The following is a 19,688-nucleotide window of genomic DNA, read 5'->3' as shown; positions in this document are numbered from 1 at the left end:
TTTCTCTGATTGACTTTCTCTGATTGACTTCTTTCAGCATAATACTCTCTAGTTCCATCCACATCATTGCAAATGGCAAGATTTCATTCTTTTTGATGGCTAAGTAATATTCTCTCTTTCTCTCTCTCTCTCTCTCTCGCCACACACACACACACACACACACACACACCACCTCTTCTTTATCTATTCATCTGTAGAAGTACATCTGGGTTCTTTCCATATTTTGGCAGTTGTGGACATTGCTGCTATAAACATTGGGTTGTTTGTGCCCCTTTGAATCACTATGTTTGTATCTTTTGAATAAACACCTAGTAGAAACATTGTTTCTTAAATGGACTAGTAGAGACAATAGGGATACCTCTGGATTAGCAGAAAAAAAACTGGAATTTGGAGATGTAATTTATTGATTTTTTAAAATAGTGTTGTTTTCCTGAAATCAGGGAGCTTGTTGGATGTTTATGAATTATTGGTCCTTAGCCCAGTGTTTGGTACATAGTAGACGCTCAGCAAATGTTTACTGAGTCAACTAAAATGAGGGATTTCATAATTCATGGAAAGAATGCTTGGGAACAAGAGTGGTGGGTGTGTGTATGTGTGTAGTCACTGCCTGCCCCAAATTTCTCACTAATTTTTCTGGTTCTTTTCTAGCAAGATAGCTTTCTTTCATTTTCTTCTTTTCTTTTGATATCTTAAAATAATACAACTGCTAAGTTAACTTTATTGCAGAGACTGGGCTTGTCAGGACACAGCCTTGTACACCCACGGTAAGTAAAGTATGTATTAAATCAGATCTTCGTCAAGCTATAAACCAGTGGTTTCCAACCTTGGCTGCGCATCGTAATCACCTGGGGTGATAAAAATTCCAATGTCTTATTCTCACCCTAGAAAATGCTCACTTAAGTTGTCTGGGCATTGTTTTTGTTTGTTTGTTTCCCAGGAGATTTTAATGTGTATCTAAGATGGAGAACCAGTGCTCTGAACAATTTTTTCCAGAGGATCCCTAAGATCACTGGGGAGGAAGGCCCTTTCACGGTCTTTCCACCTGGGCCAAAATTCACTTGACTTGGTCATTTTGGTCCTGGGTTGAGCTCCTGCTTTTAGTCTTATTTTGCTGTCTGGTTGATTTTTATCTCTTTATGCTTGGAATTCCAAAATTCTTTGTAAGGGAATTCAAGAATTTACACTCTATTCCTCTATTCTCTATTCCACCTTAAGGTACACCCTTTTTGAGTTTCCAGAACAATTGCTGACAAGTGCATAACTTTATGGCTACGAGTGGAAGAAATAGGAAATCCAATCCTCAGTTTTGTCAAAAACCTTGTATCCTAATTTTTATTAGGGAAATCATCATTGAGAAATCAAAGGTTGTTTCACTGGAAAGGCAACGATAATGACTAGGGAGAGGCAGAGAGAGCACTATAAATTTAAGATCTCAACAACTCATGTTACATATGCTTCCTGGTTCCTTGTCAGCCACCTCTGTCTCTCCAAAAATCAGGTAAGTTCTTTCTTTGGCTTTAATTGAAGACTTCTGTGTTTTAAGAACACTTGAGGTTTGCTGATTTGAGAGAAGTAGTTTGGTTGTGCATAGTTCTCCTTGGGCTGGTTTTATTTAATGCAGAGCCTACACAGCCATGACAGTGTATCATCATCTTTTTGACAGTAAGTTAATTCCTTTTATTTCTCAGTTAACTTACAAGGAATCCCCACAAGGCATTTAAGTTTGCAAAAAATTTTATTCTGCATTAATCTCATTCTTGTTTTAGGATTTTTCTGAAAGCCTTTGTAAACTACTTATAACATAGCTGGTGGGGAAGAAATTATAAAGTGTGTTTTATTTATTTATTTATTTTAAAAAAGATTTTATTTATTTATTTGACACAGAGAGAGGTCACAAGTAGGCAAAAAGGCAGGAAGAGAGATTGGGGGAAGCAGGCTCCCTGCCAAGCAGAGAACCCGATGTGGGGCTCGATCCCAGGACCCTGAGACCATGACCTGAGCCGAAGGCAGAGGCTTAACCCACTGAGCCACCCAGGTGCCCCAAAGTGTGTTTTATTTATTTTGGCAAATACTAATCGCTCTTCAAAATTATTTCTTTTTGTGTGAGATAACGAAAGTAATATGAACTCAAGGGAAAAGCCTGAAACAATATAGAAGAGTATAGAAAAGAAAACACTCTCGCTCCTACTTAATAATCCACGACAAAGAGTTATGTCTTTGTCCCTCAGGGAAAATTCGGCCCAGAGTCAAGTTTGCATGCAGTTAGGGATTGGGGTTTCAGAGAATGAAGGTAACATACCATTCTCTGCACTAGATCTCAATCTTGAGAAATAGAAAGTATTGAGGAGCCAATATTGGTTTTATTATTTTAAGGCTGGATTGGAGAACACTGCTTGGACCTGAGGTCGGCAGGGATTCCTAGGCCTTTGCCTGGTCTGGCCACGGGCCAGCAGCTGGACAGCTAGACAGGAATAGGCAAGGGCTGGGCCCGCCCGGGGAAGATTAGCACAGGAGGAGGCAGCGGGCAGGCAGATACAGGCAGGCTCTGGGAGAGGACAAGGGAGAAGAAAACCATTTAGGCGTTAACCCTGCTGCCTGGGGAAATGAGAACAGAAACACTGTATGCTGCCAGATTGATTCACGTCTCCTGCTCAGAGAAGACCGAGAGAAGGGGGAGAAGCTGACTGCAGTGCGTTTTCCCTGGGAGGGTGAAAATCTCTATTTTCTGAATCACTGCAGGGAGGGAAAGAGAAGCAGGAAGGGCTCCTGTGATACAAAGCGATTCAAATAAGTGAGATGTTCTTGTTTGGTTTTTGACTGTTGTTGTTCCAGATCTTGCTGGAATCTTCATGGATTCGCCTGGTGCAGCATACACTCGGTTTGGGTTTAATCTCTTCCAAAAGCTGAATAAAATACAAGATGGCAATATCTTCTTTTCCCCCGTGGGCATTTCAGCTGCCATTGGCATGCTCGTCCTGGAGGCCCGAGAAGCTGCCGCGGTCCAGTTACAGAAGGTAGGGAGGCTCTCACTGCTGTCCCACACGGGCTGGTCTCTGGGGACAGCCAGCCAGTAGTACTTTGAAATGGGGTCGGGAAACCGAGAATGCGTATGAAGACACAGAGCAATTTCAGCTCTGTCAGGGAAGTCCTCCTCCTTCTCCAAATACCGCCCGCCATCTGCAACCTGGTGCTTGAAATTCCTTTGAGTGGGGACTGATGTGGCCTTGTCCAAAGTCATTAACCTCATAATTAAATGTAGAGTGTGAAGAACAGAACCTACTGGAAGAAGTTGCGTAATCCCCACTGGGCTATAAATGACACATCAAAGATCAGTACATGAATGGCCAAACCACTGTAGGCGAGATCAATGGGCAGTTGAGACCTCTTTGCATGATTTTGCAAAGGAGAGAAATATGACCTGTTTACCACTGACATTTCTTGAACATTTTGCTAATTCCGTGTGAGGGTTTCTCTGTTCTGACCACAACCAGACTATTTTCTGTCCCTTCCAGATGCTTTTCTCTGAAAAAGACGCAGAGAGCTCAAGAGTCAAAACCGAAGAAAAAATGGTGAGGAGACAGGTGTTGCAACCTTCAGGATGGCTGCTTCGTTGGTGTGGGCTCCTTGGGAAAATGTGTAGGAGAGCTAATAGTTTATACTTATTTTTAAGCAATTGCAATCCCTGCAGCCAAGTGGGGTTGCTAGTATTTTACAATAATAAACCCTTAATATTAAGAGGAGACTTTTCAAAAAAGATTTACTTATTTAGAGAGGGGGAGAGAGAGCACGAACTGGGAGAGAGGCAGAAGGAGAGGGAGAGAAAGAGTCCCCGATGTGAGGCATGATCTCAGGATTCTGAGATCATGACGGGAGCTGAAACCAAGGGTCAGATGCTCAACCGACTGAGCCACCCACGCGCCTTGAGGAGACTTTAAAGCGCCTTGACCACTCTGATGTTAAGTGTTCATAGACTGCAAAGTCCCTGTCACAGTGTGAATGGGTTTAAGAGTTAAACAGATTTGAGTTCAAATCCTGACCCAGTGACTTAATAGGCATGCTACCTTGGGCAAGTTATTTTCTTTGAGCCTCCATGATGTGTCCAGTGGAGTGTCTGGAACACACTGGTGACTCACCCAGTAATAATGGCGGTGGTAATAGGCAATGCTATTACTACATTCCATTTTTATTTTAAGCCCCCTTGTTGATATTTTATTTCAAAAATATATTAGCACAGGACCACTGACTTCTCAGTGTCTCTTCCAGCTCTAGGGATGTAGTATTCCTTACCTAAAGGATAATCTGCTCAAACGTGGGGAAGTTCATTGGTCAGGGCTGGCATCTGGAGATGGTTAGAGCTCTCAGGAGGGGCACATCTGCCTGATAGTAGTCGTAGCTCAGTCCCAGACGCTCATAAAATCATAGCTCCGATCGCCCAGCAATATGAGCTGTTCATTTCACAATCCCACACGGCCAGGTTGTCTGGTTGACTCAGTGGCATATGTGGAGAGTCAGGCTTCCTCACAGAATTCCTGCAACAGAATTGGGTCACACAGCTGCTCCACTGTTCACTCAATCAAGAAACACAGTTGTATTCCGAGACTTCTCCCTCTCAAGTATAGTAGCCTGTACAGAATCTTTATGGGAACTAGAAAAACAAACACCCCTTTGGATAGGTGCCCACTCCTGGATTGGTGATGGGGCTGAGGGTTGAATTCCAGCTTTGTACAGGGCACAAACCGTATGGCTCTGCATAGCAACTCTGTCCATTCCTCAGGACTTTTCTGTGAGCCACAGAGGTACAAAAAAGAATAGAATTACTGACTGAAAGGATATTAGGACTGGAGCCTGTCTTGGAGGCCATCCACTCTAATCTCCTTCTTTTTTTTTTTTTTTTTAAGATTTTATTTGTTTATTTGACGGACAGAGATCACAGGTAGGCAGAGAGGCAGCCAGAGAGAGAGGAAGGGAAGCAGGCTCCCTGCTGAGCAGAGAGCCCGACTCGGGGCCATGCCGTGAGACTTGCCCTACTTCAGATGCCAATTGCAATGAAGTGAGTTCCCAGATTACCCACGCTTCTCTCCAACTTGGCTACAAATCACAGGATCCCATTACCCCCTACTTAGGTTTGATTGCTATAATGGCCTACAGAACTCAGAGAAACACTAGTTTACTGTAGAGGATACAAATGAACAGGCAGATGAAGAGTTATATAGAGTTAGGTCTCAAATTGTCCCAAGAGCAAGAGCTTCTGTCCCTGCAGACTTTGGAGTTATCACCCCTCCAGCACATGAATGTTAAACATTGTAGTTCAGGGTTTTTTATGAAAGCTTTATCATATAGGCATGATCAATTATTAGCTCTGTCTCTGGCCCTTCTCCTTTTCCTGGAAGATGGGAGATGGGCCTGAAAATTCTAAGCTTGTAATTATGGTTTGGTCTTTTCTGGTGACCAGCTCTCCCTCCTCCCCCCCACCACTCTTGAAGCTGTTCAGGATCCTACCAAGAGCTGTTTTATTAGAACAAAAGATGCTCCTATACCAGGAAATTCCAAGGGATTTAGGAGTTCTGTGTCAGGAACTGGGACCAAAGAGCAAATATAAAAAACAAAAGATGCTCCAGGTACCCCTATCACTCAGCAAATTACAAGGTTTAAAAATCCTGTTAGGAATTGGAGAAAGAGACCAAATATACACTTTTTTAATGTAACAGATGTAAAATATCTTGTTAATTTTTATATATTATTTTTGTTGAAATAATATATAATACTTATATATTAAAATATAATTTGTATTATAGTTACATTGAAATGATGTTTAGACAGATTTGGTTGGATAAAATATAATATTAAATTTGATTCCATCTGTTTCTTTTTACTTTTAAGAATGTAGTTATGGAAAATCTAAGATTATATATGTGGTTCACATTTGTGCCTTGCATTGTATTTCTATGGGACAGTAATCGTCTACAGTATATACCTGAAAGGTAGGGTTTATGTGTGTTTGACTTCATTAAATATTAACAAATTGTTTGCCAATGGGATTATACCAATATCTATTCCACTTAGCCGTGTGCATTGGCCAATCTCATACAATTGTACAGAGAGAGTGGGACCTGACCCTACTGGCTTTGAAATCCCCAGTCATTGATATTCATGTACAGTTGACCCTTGAATAACATGGGGTTGAATGGCACAGGTCCACTTAGATGAGAATTTCCTTTGGATAACTATAACACAGTACTATAAATGTATTTTCTCTTCCTTATGATTTCCTTAATAACATTTTATTTTCTTAAGCTTACTTTATTGTAAGAATATAGCACATTATACATATATATAGACACATACATATATACATATACATATATATGTATGTGTGTGTGTGTATATATATATATATATAATGTATATTTTGTTTTGATTTTGAAGATTGACAAGACAGAAGAAATACATCACCAATTCCAAGAGTTTTTGGATGAGATAGGCAAACCCACTAATGATTATGAACTAAAAATAACCAACAAGCTATTTGGAGAAAAGACATACCTCTTCCTTCAAGTAAGTTTTGCTGTGTCCACCACATCTGTGAGTGGTATTCATGAGTGGTCAATGGCCCTTTTAGGACTGTGGGTCCTGAAGACATACTGCCTAAGCTGATGGCTTGGTTTAGCCCATATCACTGAGTGTGTTCCCCTGCCTATTCTCCAGACATCCAGACCCTTTGGGAGTTTCTTTTTAATTCTGGAAGTCTAATTCTGAGTTTTGCCTTAACCCTATTGCACATGCAAAAAAATGTGTATTGAAGTACTCAAAGTGATTTGCCCAGGTCCAAAATTCCCTGCTAACAATATTAGTCGTCTTAATGTAGAAACACATTTATTTAGATATGTAGGAAATGTATAGATTGAAGTTTCAACCTTTGTATTCTTCTCTGTTCCTCATAAAGAAATACTTAGATTACGTGGAAAAATATTACCATGCATCTCTGGAACCTGTTGATTTTGTAAATGCAGCAGAAGAAACTCGAAAGAAGATTAACTCCTGGGTTGAAAGCCAAACGAATGGTAGAGTATGGATCGGTCATTCAACATAAAACACTTCTTGAGTATCTGCTCTGAGAGAAGACCTGAGCTTGACACTGCATGTGGGGCCAGGCTGTACAAGATTTTGGAGGGGGGGGTGAAGACTTGAGATAAATTTTTCAGAGTTAGAAGGGCAGCACTGGGCATGAGGAATGGGAAAAGACCCTACAGATGGTGGAATGGTCTCAGCAAATGGGAGGGAGCTGAGGGGCACCAGAGAGGGACCAAAGAAAGCCAACTTCTTGGAAACATAGTGGAGAATGATTTGCATGAGGTTGTGGATCATGGTATCTTTGGGGCTCCTGAAACTGGACTCCTGTCTCTGTTGGGTTCACATCTTTTCCTTTATATCAGATCCTTCCTTTGGGAGTTTGGGTCCATAAGTTGAAATGTCACAGGGTTTTTCTTTTCTTTTTGTCAAGTGAGAAACTTTCAGTCTTTTCCCATCAAAACTTGCCTTTTACTACCTGTAGCTGGGGCTGCCCAGGCTTCATCTCCACTTGAGCGTTATGCAGTGGTGACAACTTTCAGGCTCATCCACAGCAGAGAGCTTGACAGAGCCTTCACTTCTTCCTCCCTTCTTATCCCCTAGCATGAGGCAAATGCATAAGAAATACCAGACGGGACTATTAATACGGAAATACACCTTAGGGAGCAATAGCTGGTACTTTAGTGTTAGAGTTTCAGAATACATTTTTTAAAAATTCCAGTTATCAGGAAGACATTATTATTTCACAGTGCATTTTTGGGTCTTTATACTTACTCCAAAAAATGAAATAAAATTTGAAAGAGCAGGAAAAAAGAGGGCCTATCAAAGGGTTGATTGAAGGCAGTAGTTAGTATGGAATAGGCTAATCCCAGGGACAAAAACATTAGCACCTTTTCCAGTAATAGAATGAATCTCTAAGTTTTGGGTGGTAACTATATCAAATGGGTAAAAATAATAACAGGTAACACTTACTGAAGCTTCTTAAGAGCCAGATAACTTTATAAGTGCTTTACACGTATCAAGTCATTTATTCCTTGCAATAACTCTATGAGGCAGGTTTTATTCCTGTTTTACAGATTTGGAAACTGAGGCACAGCGAGCTTAAATAACTTGTCTGAGATTCCTCAACCTGTAAGAGGCAAAACTGGATGCTAACAGAGGCAATCTGATCCCAGAGCTTGAACTCTTAACCATCACACCTCAATTTATCCAATGGGATAAATAGGAGATGGGCAAAGTGAGAACCTCCCTACGATTCTGCCAGCAAAACTTTTGTCGGCAAGGCCTTCAGGTGCTGACCTGGCTGAGTTTTCAATGATGAGTCAAGTCCATCTGCATCATATCTGCCACGCATAGCACTTGTGATTTTGAAGATGGGCCAATTTTTTTGTTGTTGTTCGTTTGCAGAAAAAATCAAGGACCTGTTTCCAGATGGTTCTCTAAACAGCTTCACCAAGCTGGTGCTGGTGAACATAGTTTATTTTAAAGGGCAATGGGACAGGGAGTTTAAGAAAGAAAATACCAAGGAGGAGGAATTTTGGCTGAATAAGGTATGGTCCTTTATTTATTTATGTGTTGTGTTTATACATGGAATGTAAAATCTAACGTGATATTTGAGCAAATGTGGTAGATAGCAAAGGTGACTCTGAGGCTCTGATCTTTAGCATTGTTTTCTGTTGAGCTAATTATTTTGCTGAGCTAACTTGGTCATCTTATGCCTCTTTTGACATGGCATGCTCTGTTACTTTGTTGCAGAGTACAAGCAAATCCGTGCCAATGATGACACAGTGCCATTCTTTTAGCTTCACTTTCCTGGAGGACTTACAAGCCCAGATCCTGGGAATTCCATATAAAAACAACGACTTAAGCATGTTTGTGTTGCTGCCCAATGACATCGATGGTCTGGATAAGGTAAAAACCTTGTGTCTCCCCAATCTTACTTTCATTTCCTGAAGCTTTGAATCCCAAAGCTAGTTTCTGGGTAAGCCTGGAAACAGGACTTCTGATAGGGAGCTGGCGTCTGGCAGTGCCAAGCAGAAAATATCTCTATAGATGGATGTCTAAAAGGAGCATTAGATGGTATCAGGTTTATTGGAAACAACCAGTACTAAAATACTCGGGGATGAGCTAAATTGAACAGTTAAGGTCACTCAGGAATTCTAAAGATCAGCCACCTTTCTGAGAAATGGTTTATCTCTATGCACCTTTTTTCCTAGAAAAACTGCATTTGCACATACAGCAAAGTTTGCATCCTGTTCAGCAGGCTATTAGACCTCCTGAATTTCTGTCTTGGGCCATTAATTTCTTTTTAAAGATTTTATTTTTTTTGGAGCAGTTTTAGGTTTACAGCAAAGTCAAGAGAAAGGTACAGAGATTTCCCATGTATCCCCTGGCCCAACACATACATAGCTTCCCTCATCATCAACATCACTTATCAGAATGGTAATTTTTTTTAACCAAGGATGAACCTACATCAACACATAATCATCATCCCAAATCCATAAGACCTTTAATCTTGAACCCCTTAATTTAGTTTTTTGATTTAAACTTAGACTAAGATATCACTTAGAATGGGTCTAGTACATGGAAGCACTCAATCAATGATAGATAGATACTGTTATTATTAGAATACTAGATGCTGTTCTGCTGCTGTGAAACATCTCTAGTAGCATTATACGTTGGAAAAATTTGGGACAGCAAAATGACAATATGTATGAAAGCTTTAAGAGTATTTATACTCTGACCCCAAAAATCCCAGTTGTGGGGATTGCCTTAGAGAAATAATTTGAAAGAAAAAAATTGCCTTCCTGACTGAAATCAGTAATTTCTGCCTTAAATACACTAGGATACCTAGTTTGAAATTTATCATCATCATCATCATCATCATCATCATCATCGTTATTTTGGGATCCACAGTATCTATCAGCATCTATCATGCTGGATACATACTAGAAGACTGTAAAGTGAATGGATGAATATTTGGCAAAATTTATGAGCTTGATGGACTTATTATCTACCAGTTTGAAGATATTCAGGAGAGATACAGTCTTGTGAAAAGTTTACATTAAACAAATAACATGGATATTCAAAAAGATTGCAACTGTGTAAAAAATACATATAATATATATTATTTTAATTATAAGTTATATATAATTCATATAAATATACAACTTAATATAATAAATTGTATATCATATATTCATAAAAGACTACAAGGGGAACAGTAAAAAATGAAATGATATATATTAGATTGATAGAATAAGAACTCATTTCTCATCTTTAAAAATTCATTTAATACTATCGAGTTCTCACGTATACACAGATAATTAATTAATTAATTTTTTAAAGATTTTATTTATTTATATGTCAGAAAGAGAGAGAGAGAGAGCGAGAGCACAGGCAGAGTGGCAGGCAGAGACAGAGAGAGAAGCAGGCTCCCTGGTGAGCAAAGAGCCCGATGTGGGACTCGATCCTAGGACGCTGGGATCATGACCTGAGCCGAAGGCAGCCGCTTAACCAACCGAGCCACCCAGGCGTCCCTCACATATACACAGATAATTTAAGTAAAGAAGTATAAAACAAGTGCCTGCTATATAAAGACAAGAGTCTAGTGAAATAAAATTTCTATTTTTATTTATTATTAAAATTAATAATTTCTAACTGATACAAATCAGTGTTGCAGTGGACTTATCTATCAACTTTGTATTGATAAAATATCACTTTCCCCTCCCCTTTTTTCTTAATAGATTATAGATCAAATAACTCCAGAAAAATTAATAGAGTGGACAAGCCCAGGGCATATGAAAGAAAGGAATGTGATATTGCACTTGCCCCGGTTTGAAGTGGAGGATGGTTATGATCTGGAGGCTGTCTTGGCAGCCATGGGGATGGGGGAAGCCTTCAGCGTGTGCAGAGCTGACTATCCTGGGATGTCCTCACACTCCAGGCTGCACGCGCAGAAGTTCCTGCACAGGTCCTTCGTGGTGGTAACCGAGGAAGGCACTGAGTCTTCGGCAGCCACTGGTGTGGGCTTTGCTCTCACCTCAGCGCCAGGTTGTGAACATTTTCATTGCAATCATCCTTTCCTGTTCTTCATCAAGCACCAGGAATCCAACGGCATCCTCTTCTTTGGTAGATTTTCTTCTCCTTAGGATAGTCATTGCTTTGGCAGAAAACCAGTGGTGGAGTATTATTGAGACTGTGGAAATAGCCCAGCCTTCCAAAAAAAATTGTTTTTCTTGCTTGCATTCCAATCTTACCATCAAAATCAGTGATTTAATGACTGTAATGGGGTGTGTTGTGTTTATAATTCTCCTTGAAAGTGAAATGTCTTTCTGTTTGTGCTGTGTATCAAGTGAGTTAAATCAAGGCTCATTAGTAATTTCCGGTTGATTTCTTCTGAAAGTAAATCAACCTCTTGTAGTTTCATGCACGGATGGTGAGATACAGACTCTTCAATAAAGACTATGGACTAATGTTTCGGGAGTCGCTCTAGTTCTAATTGTGTAACATAATACACAAATAAAACAATAATTTACTCAGTTCATGTGTTACTCTTTTCTTTCTCAGCAGATAGTGTGGCCAACTGCACAGAATTTAGAAGCACATTAGCAAAACATAAATTGAAGCTTAAAGCCAGAACAAAATGAAACAGTGTATCAGACAAAGAGGATTCCCATATTTTCACCCTCTCTTCTATGGAGAGTATCTTATCTGTCGTCAGTTGTGGAAGCATTTTGATATTGTGAAACAAATGTGATTTTGAGAAGATAAATATTGTAGCTGATCACTATTTGTACCTGTCACTTTTTGAAGTGATAGTAAATATCTGGAATGACTTTTAGAAGAGTGGTTTCTTTCCTTTTTGCCCATTTACATATTTCTGGTTATTTTGCAAGGAAGCTGTGGGCACTACCCAAGAGTATTTTCTTGACGATGCTGTTTGAGATGCTCTCAGTCTATTGCCAATGCTCTTTATTGTGGGTCTGTCTACTTTTATTTTTTTTAGTTTTAGACAAGAACCCATTACTGACTTATTTTTTAACAGTTCTATTGAGCTATAATTTACCTACCGTAAATTGTAAATTTATAATTCAGTGATTTTTCTTAAATTTCTACAGTTGTGCACTTATCACCACAACCCAGTTTTGGAACACTTCCATCATCCTAAAAAGTTTTTCTTATGCCTATTCCTACCCCCAGATCCAGGCAACTACTGATTTATTTTCTGTCTTTATAAAATTTTCTGTGACATTTCATATAAATGGAATAATAAAATATGTAGTTTTTTGCACCTGGCTTCTTTCACTTGGCATAATGTTTTCATGGATCATCCAAGTTAGAGCATGAATAAATACTTCATTCTTTTTATGGCTGAGCAATATTCTATAACATGGATATTTCAGATTTTGAAATAAATCAGTTGAATGAATGAATGAATTATTCCTTCATCAACTGATGAATGTTTATATCACTTCTACTTTTTTGGGTATTATGAATAATGCTGCTATGAACATTTTGTATACAAGTTTTGTGTGGACATATATTTCCATTTCTCTTAGGTATATATCAGGGAATGGGATTGCTGGGTTATATGGTATCTTTATGTTTGTCATTTTGAGGACCAGCCAAATTGTTTTCCAGAGTAGCTGCAACCATTTTACAATCTCACAGCAATGTATAAGGGTACCAATTTCTACTTATCTTTGCCAATACTTGGTATAGCCTGTTTCTAAAAATTTAGCTATCCTATTGATTGTAAAATAGTATCTCATAGTTTAATGGTGTCTTTTGAAATGCAAGTAGAGTCTAATATATCAATATTATCTTTGAATGATAATGCTTTTGGTATATTTAAGAACTCTTTCCCTAATCCAAGTTTACAAAGATTTCCACCTGTTTTCTTCTAGAAGTTTCACAACATTCACTCTTCCATTTAAATCCATGGTCCACTTTGTGTGTGTGTGTGTGTGTGTGTGTATGTGTTGAGGTAAGGGTCTAAGTTATAATTTTTTTGACTATAGATATATAATTATCATGGTATCGTTTATTAAAAAGACAATTCTTTCTGCACTGAATTGTCTCAATACCTTCATGAAAATCAATTAACCATAAATAGAAGGTTTTAGGTCTGGGGTCTCAATTTTCTTCTATTGAACTATATGCCTACTGATATGACAATACCACCATGTCTTGATTACTGTAATTTTTAATACATTTTGAAATCAGAGAGTGTAATTACTTTGTTCTCTTCAAAATTGTTTTGATTATACTAGGTCTTCTGCATTTTCATATAAAATTTGAATCAGCTTGTCAAATTACTTAAAAAGCTATTGGGATTTTGATAGGAATGGCATTAAACTTACAGACCAATTTGCTCAATATTGAGTTTCCCACTCCATGAACATCAAATGTCTCTCCATTTATTTAGTAATTTCTTTCTTTTCAGCAATATTTGATACATTCAAGTGTACACATCTTTTTCACGGAATTTATTTAGACAAATGGAATTATTTTCTTAATTTGTGTATCAAATTACGTTGTATACCTTAAATATATACAATTTTTACTAAAAATAAAAAAAAGAATAAAAAGAAGCATTAATATAAGATGTTTGAAGGAATTTAAAAGAAGGTGGAGTGTTAATAGGCATTTTGTTGAGTGATCCTTTTTCTAATGTAGAAGAACTGTATCAGTCGAAGAAGTGAGAAATTCTTATTCATGAAATCTCTGAGCATTTGGGACCAGATACCAGATTCCTAAGGCTTAGGATGAGGAGGTTAAACCAGCTCTGCTCCTTCCAACCACCACTTGATGGCCACTAAATAAACCAAAGTATATTTAAAAAGGCAAGGCAGGGGGCGTCTGGGTGGCTCAGTGGGTTAGGGCTTCTGCCTTCCGCTCAGGTCATGATCCCAGGGTCCTGGGATAGAGCCCTGCATCAGGCTCTCTGCTCAGCAGGGAGCCCACTTCCCTTCCTCTCTCTGCCTACCTCTCTGCCTACTTGTGATCTCTGTCAAATAGATAAATGAAAAATCTTAAAAAAAAAAAAGGCAAGGCAGAAAAAGAGGAGGTGATTCATCCAAGTTATGACTTAATAAAGCCTTAGGAAGTACAGTGGCTTGAACTGCAAGTAGGGGTGTGCTGATAGGGAAGCAGATATGACAGAGGTATCACTAACCATACTTGTGGTTCAGGGTCTTTATTGGTGCTTGCCCACCAGCTACAGTTCTGGGGTCTCTTCACTCCACACATCCTTGACCAAGTGTTCAAGATTTTTAGTTTTACAAGCGTCCTCAGTGGAGCTGGGCATGTCTACAAGCAGCTGACCTTGGGAAGAAAGAAAAGCCAAGTGACAGAGTTGAGCAACATCCTATTTGGCAAAAGCAGAGGAGCTGCTGATTAAGCCCTCTCTGATGCCAGTCTGGGTAAGGTTGCCAACCATTAGTACCAAGTAACCACAGTACTAAGGGCCCTTGAAATGTAACATGGTCCAGGCTTAGTCAATAATTATAACTCACCTTTTAGCTACAGTAGTCTGTGTTAGGGGTGGGAAGGTGGCCAGGAGCTTCATATAAAGATGGGGGAGAAAAGCTCTCTTGTGTGTTACTAGCTGGAAAAGGATATTCTAGATATTAGCCCAAGTCAAAAGCTAGTCTTCTCATGATGTAGGAAGCTCTCCTTTATATAGGAGGAGAGGATGAGATCAATACTGAAAACAAGTAATCTGAAAAATAGAGATATTTATCATCTACCTACCTATCTACCTATCATGTATCTATGGGGAGATAAGTTGATCCACTCTGTTTTCACAATTCCATCAAAAAAGAAAAAAAAAAGCTGAGTTTTGTTACTGGGTACCTGAAGAATCCTGAGGAATCTATGACCTTTTCACACAAAAATTTGAAAAGTATCAGGGAAGTTGGGACCAATGTTTTGGGGGATGCCTGAAGTCCTAGTTGTTTTGGGGAATTGATTAAAAATATTTTCTTCTGCTGCAGATAGTGGGAGTGCCAATAGCACAGCTGACATATTGTAAGAGAATAGAAATTTTGGCTGATATTCTTGCCTAGATAGAAAACCATCTATTACTACAGGGAAAATAAGAAGAGAAAAATCTGTTAAATCTTTAAAAAAAAAGTTCCACTTAAGATTTTTTTCCAAGCGAATCCTTTGTTTCTTGTTCTCAGAATGAACTGGATATTTCAAATCTGCTTCAAAATAGGTAAGTTGGTAAGATTCCATTGGAAATATAATTGCAATTGATCAAACTCTGAGTATAAGAATGTGTTTAAAGATAAACACAAACTTATCAGAATGAGCTCTGGGCTCTGTGCACAGGGAAAAAGACACCTAAGATGACTAGAGTTTCAAATATTCTCTTATGCAAAGGCAGTTTAGGACAACATCCTTTTGGCTTCCATGGTGATGGATCATGTTTGCAGAAGTATTTGGGTCAAATGTAAACGAATGCCTATGTTACCTTCTTTGGAAGCTGTTTCCGAGGGAATAGCAGGATGGCTGAAGGAGTGGGTTGATGATGTGGATGCATGGACTATGGGAGATCAAATGGGAAGATGCTTCTTTTTTTATCCTTAAAGATTTATTTATTTATTTGAGAGAGACAGCGTGGGGCAGGGAGGGGCAGAGGGATTGGGAGAGAAACTTCAGGAGACTCCATGCTCAGTGGGGAGCCCGACACCAGGCTTGATCTCACAACCCGAGATCACCACCCAACCCAAGTCAAAACCAAGAGTTAGATGCTTAACCGACTGCGCCACCCAGGTGCCCCAGGACAGTGCTTACCAATGAGGACTCAGGAGACAGGTTACCTGAATTTGATTCCCAGCTCCACCATTTATTAACTGTGTGACTGAGCAAATCATGTAACCTCTATTGCAATGTCCCCATCTGTAAAATAAATACAAAAAGAATCCATACCAGTTGACTTCAAGAAAAGGAAATTATCAGGGTGGACCTAGTCTAATCATATAAACCCTTAAAATCTTGGTCTAGAGCTCAGAGACAGGGAAGTCAGAGGCAAAATCTGAGGGATTTGACAGGAACAAAATTCTCTTGCTAACTTGGAACATGGAGAGTCCCGTGCGGCAAGACGCTGAGAGCATTTAGGACCTTAGAATGACCCCTAGCTCACAGCCAGTACATAAATGGGAAACTCAGTCCTACAAGTGTAACAGATAAATTTAGCCAACAACCCAAGAGAAATGTATTCTTCCTCAGAGCCTCTAGAAAGGAGCACAACCTGGCTGATACCCTGATTTCAACTTTGTAAGCCCCTGAGGGTAGGATTTAGTCCCACTGTGCCAAGACTTCTTGATCCATAGATCTGTGAGGGGATGTATTTTTGGAATTGATTATGAAGTAACAGAAAACTAACATAATTACTATTAGCTGAACTCCAGGATTTACCTGGATTAATTTTAACAAATTAATAAATTATATAAATTAATTAAATTAATAAAATTATTAAATTTAATCAACAAATTAAATTTATTTATTAAATAAATTAATAAATTTGATTAATTAATAAATTAATTAATTTTCCATTAACATCCATTAGCTGTTCCAGAATCCAGCACAGGATATAATAATGCATTTATTTTTCATAATCTCCTTAGTGTCCTCTGATCTGTGACAGTTTCTCATCCTTTCCTTGTTTTTCATGACCTTGGCAGTTTTGAGGGGTACAGTTTTGAGGGGTATCTTGTATTTGGGGCTTGCCTGATTAGATTAGACTAGGGTTTAAGGATTTTTGAAAGAATATGACAAAGGTGATATGCCTTCTCTTCACAGCATATGAGGGGGAACCTGACAATGTACTTGATATCACTGGGAATGTTAACCTTGATCACCCGGCTAGGGTGGAATTTGTCAGGTTCCTACACTATAAAGTTGTTACTTTTCCCTTTTCATATTCTATACTCTTTGAAAATAAGTCACTAACTTCCACTTATCCTACTGGAGGTGGTGGTGGGATTTAAGCTTCATCTTCTGGAGGGGAGAGTATCTATATATGTTATTTGTGATTTTTCTGTAAGGAGGATTCAGAAAAGACTTAACAAAATTAATAGTTAATCGACTTTACTGAGATGTAATTAGCATAAAATAAAATTCATGTATTTTAAGCACAAAACATTAGTTTTTGTAAATGTATATATCTCCGAAAACACCACCACAACCAAGATGCAGAATATTTCCATCATCCCCGTAGGTTCTCTTGTTCTTCTTCCCAGTCAACCACCCCCGTACACTCCCAGCCCAGGCAGCTGCTGATCTGCCTTCAATCACTTCAGGTTAGATTTGTCCTTTCTAGAGTTTCATTCAAATGGACTCATATAGTATGTCCTCTTTTGTGCTTAGCTTCTTTGGCTCAGCACTATGTTTTTGAGATTCATCAATGTTGCTGAGATACTGGTAGTTTGTTACCTCTTATGGACAGAGAGTATTCCATTTTATGGATAAACCACATTTTGTTTATCCATTTACCCACTGATGAGCTTTTGTGTTGCTTCCAGTGTTTGGCCATATGCATAATGCTACTAAGCAAATTTGTGTGTGTAAATCTTTATACAGACATATGTTTTCAGTTCTTTTCATTTAGACATGTAGGAGTGAAATTGCTGGGCCATATGAGAAGTATATATTTAAGTTCCTAAGAAACTGCCAAATGTCCTTCGTGTTTCACTCCCACCTGCAATGTATGAGCATTTCGGTTGCTCTGCATCCTCTCCAAGGGTTGGTGTGGTCAGTCTTCATTACAGACATTCTAGAGGTGTGTTGGTATTATCTCATTGTGGTTTTAATTTATGCATTTCCCTTATGACTAATGATGACAGGCATGTTTTCATGTACATATTGGCCATTCGGATATCTTCTTTTGCAGTGTCTGTCCAAACTTTTGCTCATTTTTATTATATTGTTTTACAATTATGGACTTCTAATTGCTTTTAATATATTCTGAGTAAAAATTCCATGTCAAATATATGGAACGCTTTTCTTTTTTTCCCTGTCTCCCTTCCCCCAGGATCCAGTTTATTCTGTCTTAGGGAGATGGTCCTGAGAGTGGTGGGCGCCCTCCTGTGCTAGTGGAGGGAGGGTCTGAGGGTCAGTTAAGGCTCATGGCGGGATGAGGGGCTAGGGCACCAAGCCCCTGGAATGCTGTGAGGCCAGGCTGAGGCCTGGAGGTAGCTGTAATAGGCTGCGGCAGGTGCCTCTGCTGCCCACAGTGGAAGGCATGGGGCTGGGACTGGGTCATAGACCCAAGCCACACGGGCACCCCAAGAAGCAGGGCACAGGGTCATGTGACACTGAGGCACACAGCTCATGAGGCACAGGCCAGAGGGACGCCCACCCCTGACCATACACCTGGACAGAATGGCGGTGTCAGACCACAGGGGACACATGGCACAACAGGACTCGATGGCCACAGGGAACTGACCCAGGCCACACAGTACAAGGGATAGGCGAAGGGGGCCGTTTGGTGGGACTGGTCTGCAATCATAAGAAGGCAGCAGGGGCTGCGCTAGAGGCGCCTGGGGGCAGCACCAGCGGCCACTCCTCCCCCCCCCCCCGCCCCGCAGAGACCCTCTGGGGCTCAGTCAGCCTTCCACACTTACTTGAGTTCCACCTCATCACAGATGACCAACAGGACGGCCACGTCCATGTGGTCCCGGCCCAGGCCCAAGCGGGGGTCACGGCCCTTGGGGAATGCCTCGAGCTCTTCCTCCCTCGCAGTGCGCAGGCGCGGTCCCATACCTCCAGGCTTCCATGCCCCGCATCTGGTCCGGAGCATCCCGGGGTATGTTCACGCGAGAGCTGGGAGCAGCGCGAGAGCCACGGGTCAGGGCCTCGGGGAGTTTGCTCTTAAGTCCCCGCTGCGCTGGGAAGTGGTGACTTGTCCCCTTCCACCCTTTTTCCCACAGAAACTCCATGACCCCCATGAAAGAATCCTCTGGATTTGGGGTTGGGGGAACCTCTGGTAGTGAGTGAACTTCACTGTGATCTCCAGGAGGCGCAGGACCACCTCAGCCTCGGCCCCAGAGCTGCTGGCCAGTGCTGTTGCAGGGCGCCAGCGAGTGGCTGCCGAGGGCTGGAGCATTCCGACCTGATGGCCACTTTGGGATGGAGCCACGGGGCCCGAACTGTTGGCACGTGCAGTCCCGGAAACCCAGGTACACCGGTGCAAGCGGCCCGCGCAGCTGCAGCTGCCTCTGCGCGTGCTCGGGGTGGGGAAGGTGGTGCAGGATGCGATGCGGTCTCCAGGCTTCCTGTGGGGACAGGGGATGGGGCCTCCGGGCTGCCCTGCCCGCTGCCACCTTGTCCTGGCCAGGCCCAGAGGGGCGGTGCGAGGGGAGAGACCAGCGCCCCCACAATAGGATGGATTACATTTTGATGAATTCCCGTTCACTACTTTTTCATCTTTTTCTTTTATGGCTTCTTAATGTTTCCCCCCTCCTTACTTCGGTCTTAAGAAATCTTTGCCTATTTCAAATTTGCTGAGACTACTTCTGTTTTTTTCTAGAACTTTTATGGTATTAGCCTTTACATTTAGACATGTGATTTATTTTGAATAAGTCTTTGTCAAATAAGGGTTAAGACAC

The 19,688-nt window shown here is 40.4% G+C and overlaps 1 protein-coding gene across 2 annotated transcripts; it reads left to right on the top strand.

The window, feature by feature from the left end:
• Nucleotides 1-1,390: 1,390 nt before the first annotated feature.
• Nucleotides 1,391-11,612, top strand: SERPINB13 (serpin family B member 13). 2 transcript variants are annotated; one of them, XM_080821995.1, is made up of 8 exons: nucleotides 1,391-1,498; nucleotides 2,833-3,014; nucleotides 3,513-3,569; nucleotides 6,427-6,555; nucleotides 6,944-7,061; nucleotides 8,476-8,618; nucleotides 8,824-8,979; nucleotides 10,815-11,612. In XM_080821995.1, the coding sequence occupies exons 2-8, from the start codon at nucleotides 2,850-2,852 to the stop codon at nucleotides 11,217-11,219; spliced, it is 1,173 nt and encodes a 390-aa protein (XP_080678121.1). In that variant the 5' UTR covers nucleotides 1,391-1,498; nucleotides 2,833-2,849; the 3' UTR covers nucleotides 11,220-11,612. The 2 variants fall into 2 exon arrangements, with proteins under 2 accessions (XP_080678121.1, XP_080678122.1); XM_080821996.1 differs by lacking the exon at nucleotides 1,391-1,498 and adding an exon at nucleotides 2,489-2,689.
• Nucleotides 11,613-19,688: the final 8,076 nt, after the last annotated feature.

The sequence above is a fragment of the Martes martes genome (assembly GCF_963455335.1).
Source record: "Martes martes genome assembly, chromosome: 13".
Lineage (NCBI taxonomy): Eukaryota > Metazoa > Chordata > Mammalia > Carnivora > Mustelidae > Martes > Martes martes.
The sequence above is the reverse complement of the archived record's forward strand: the minus strand, read 5'-3'. Positions and strand labels throughout refer to the sequence as shown.

Bases quoted from the DNA above. Each gene is read 5' to 3' on its own strand.
- SERPINB13 (XM_080821995.1), top strand. From the start codon at position 2,850: ATGGATTCGCCTGGTGCAGCATACACTCGGTTTGGGTTTAATCTCTTC. The intron at 3,015-3,512 runs GTAGGGAGGCTC...TGTCCCTTCCAG, and splicing joins CCGCGGTCCAGTTACAGAAG to ATGCTTTTCTCTGAAAAAGA. The intron at 8,619-8,823 runs GTATGGTCCTTT...ACTTTGTTGCAG, and splicing joins AGGAATTTTGGCTGAATAAG to AGTACAAGCAAATCCGTGCC.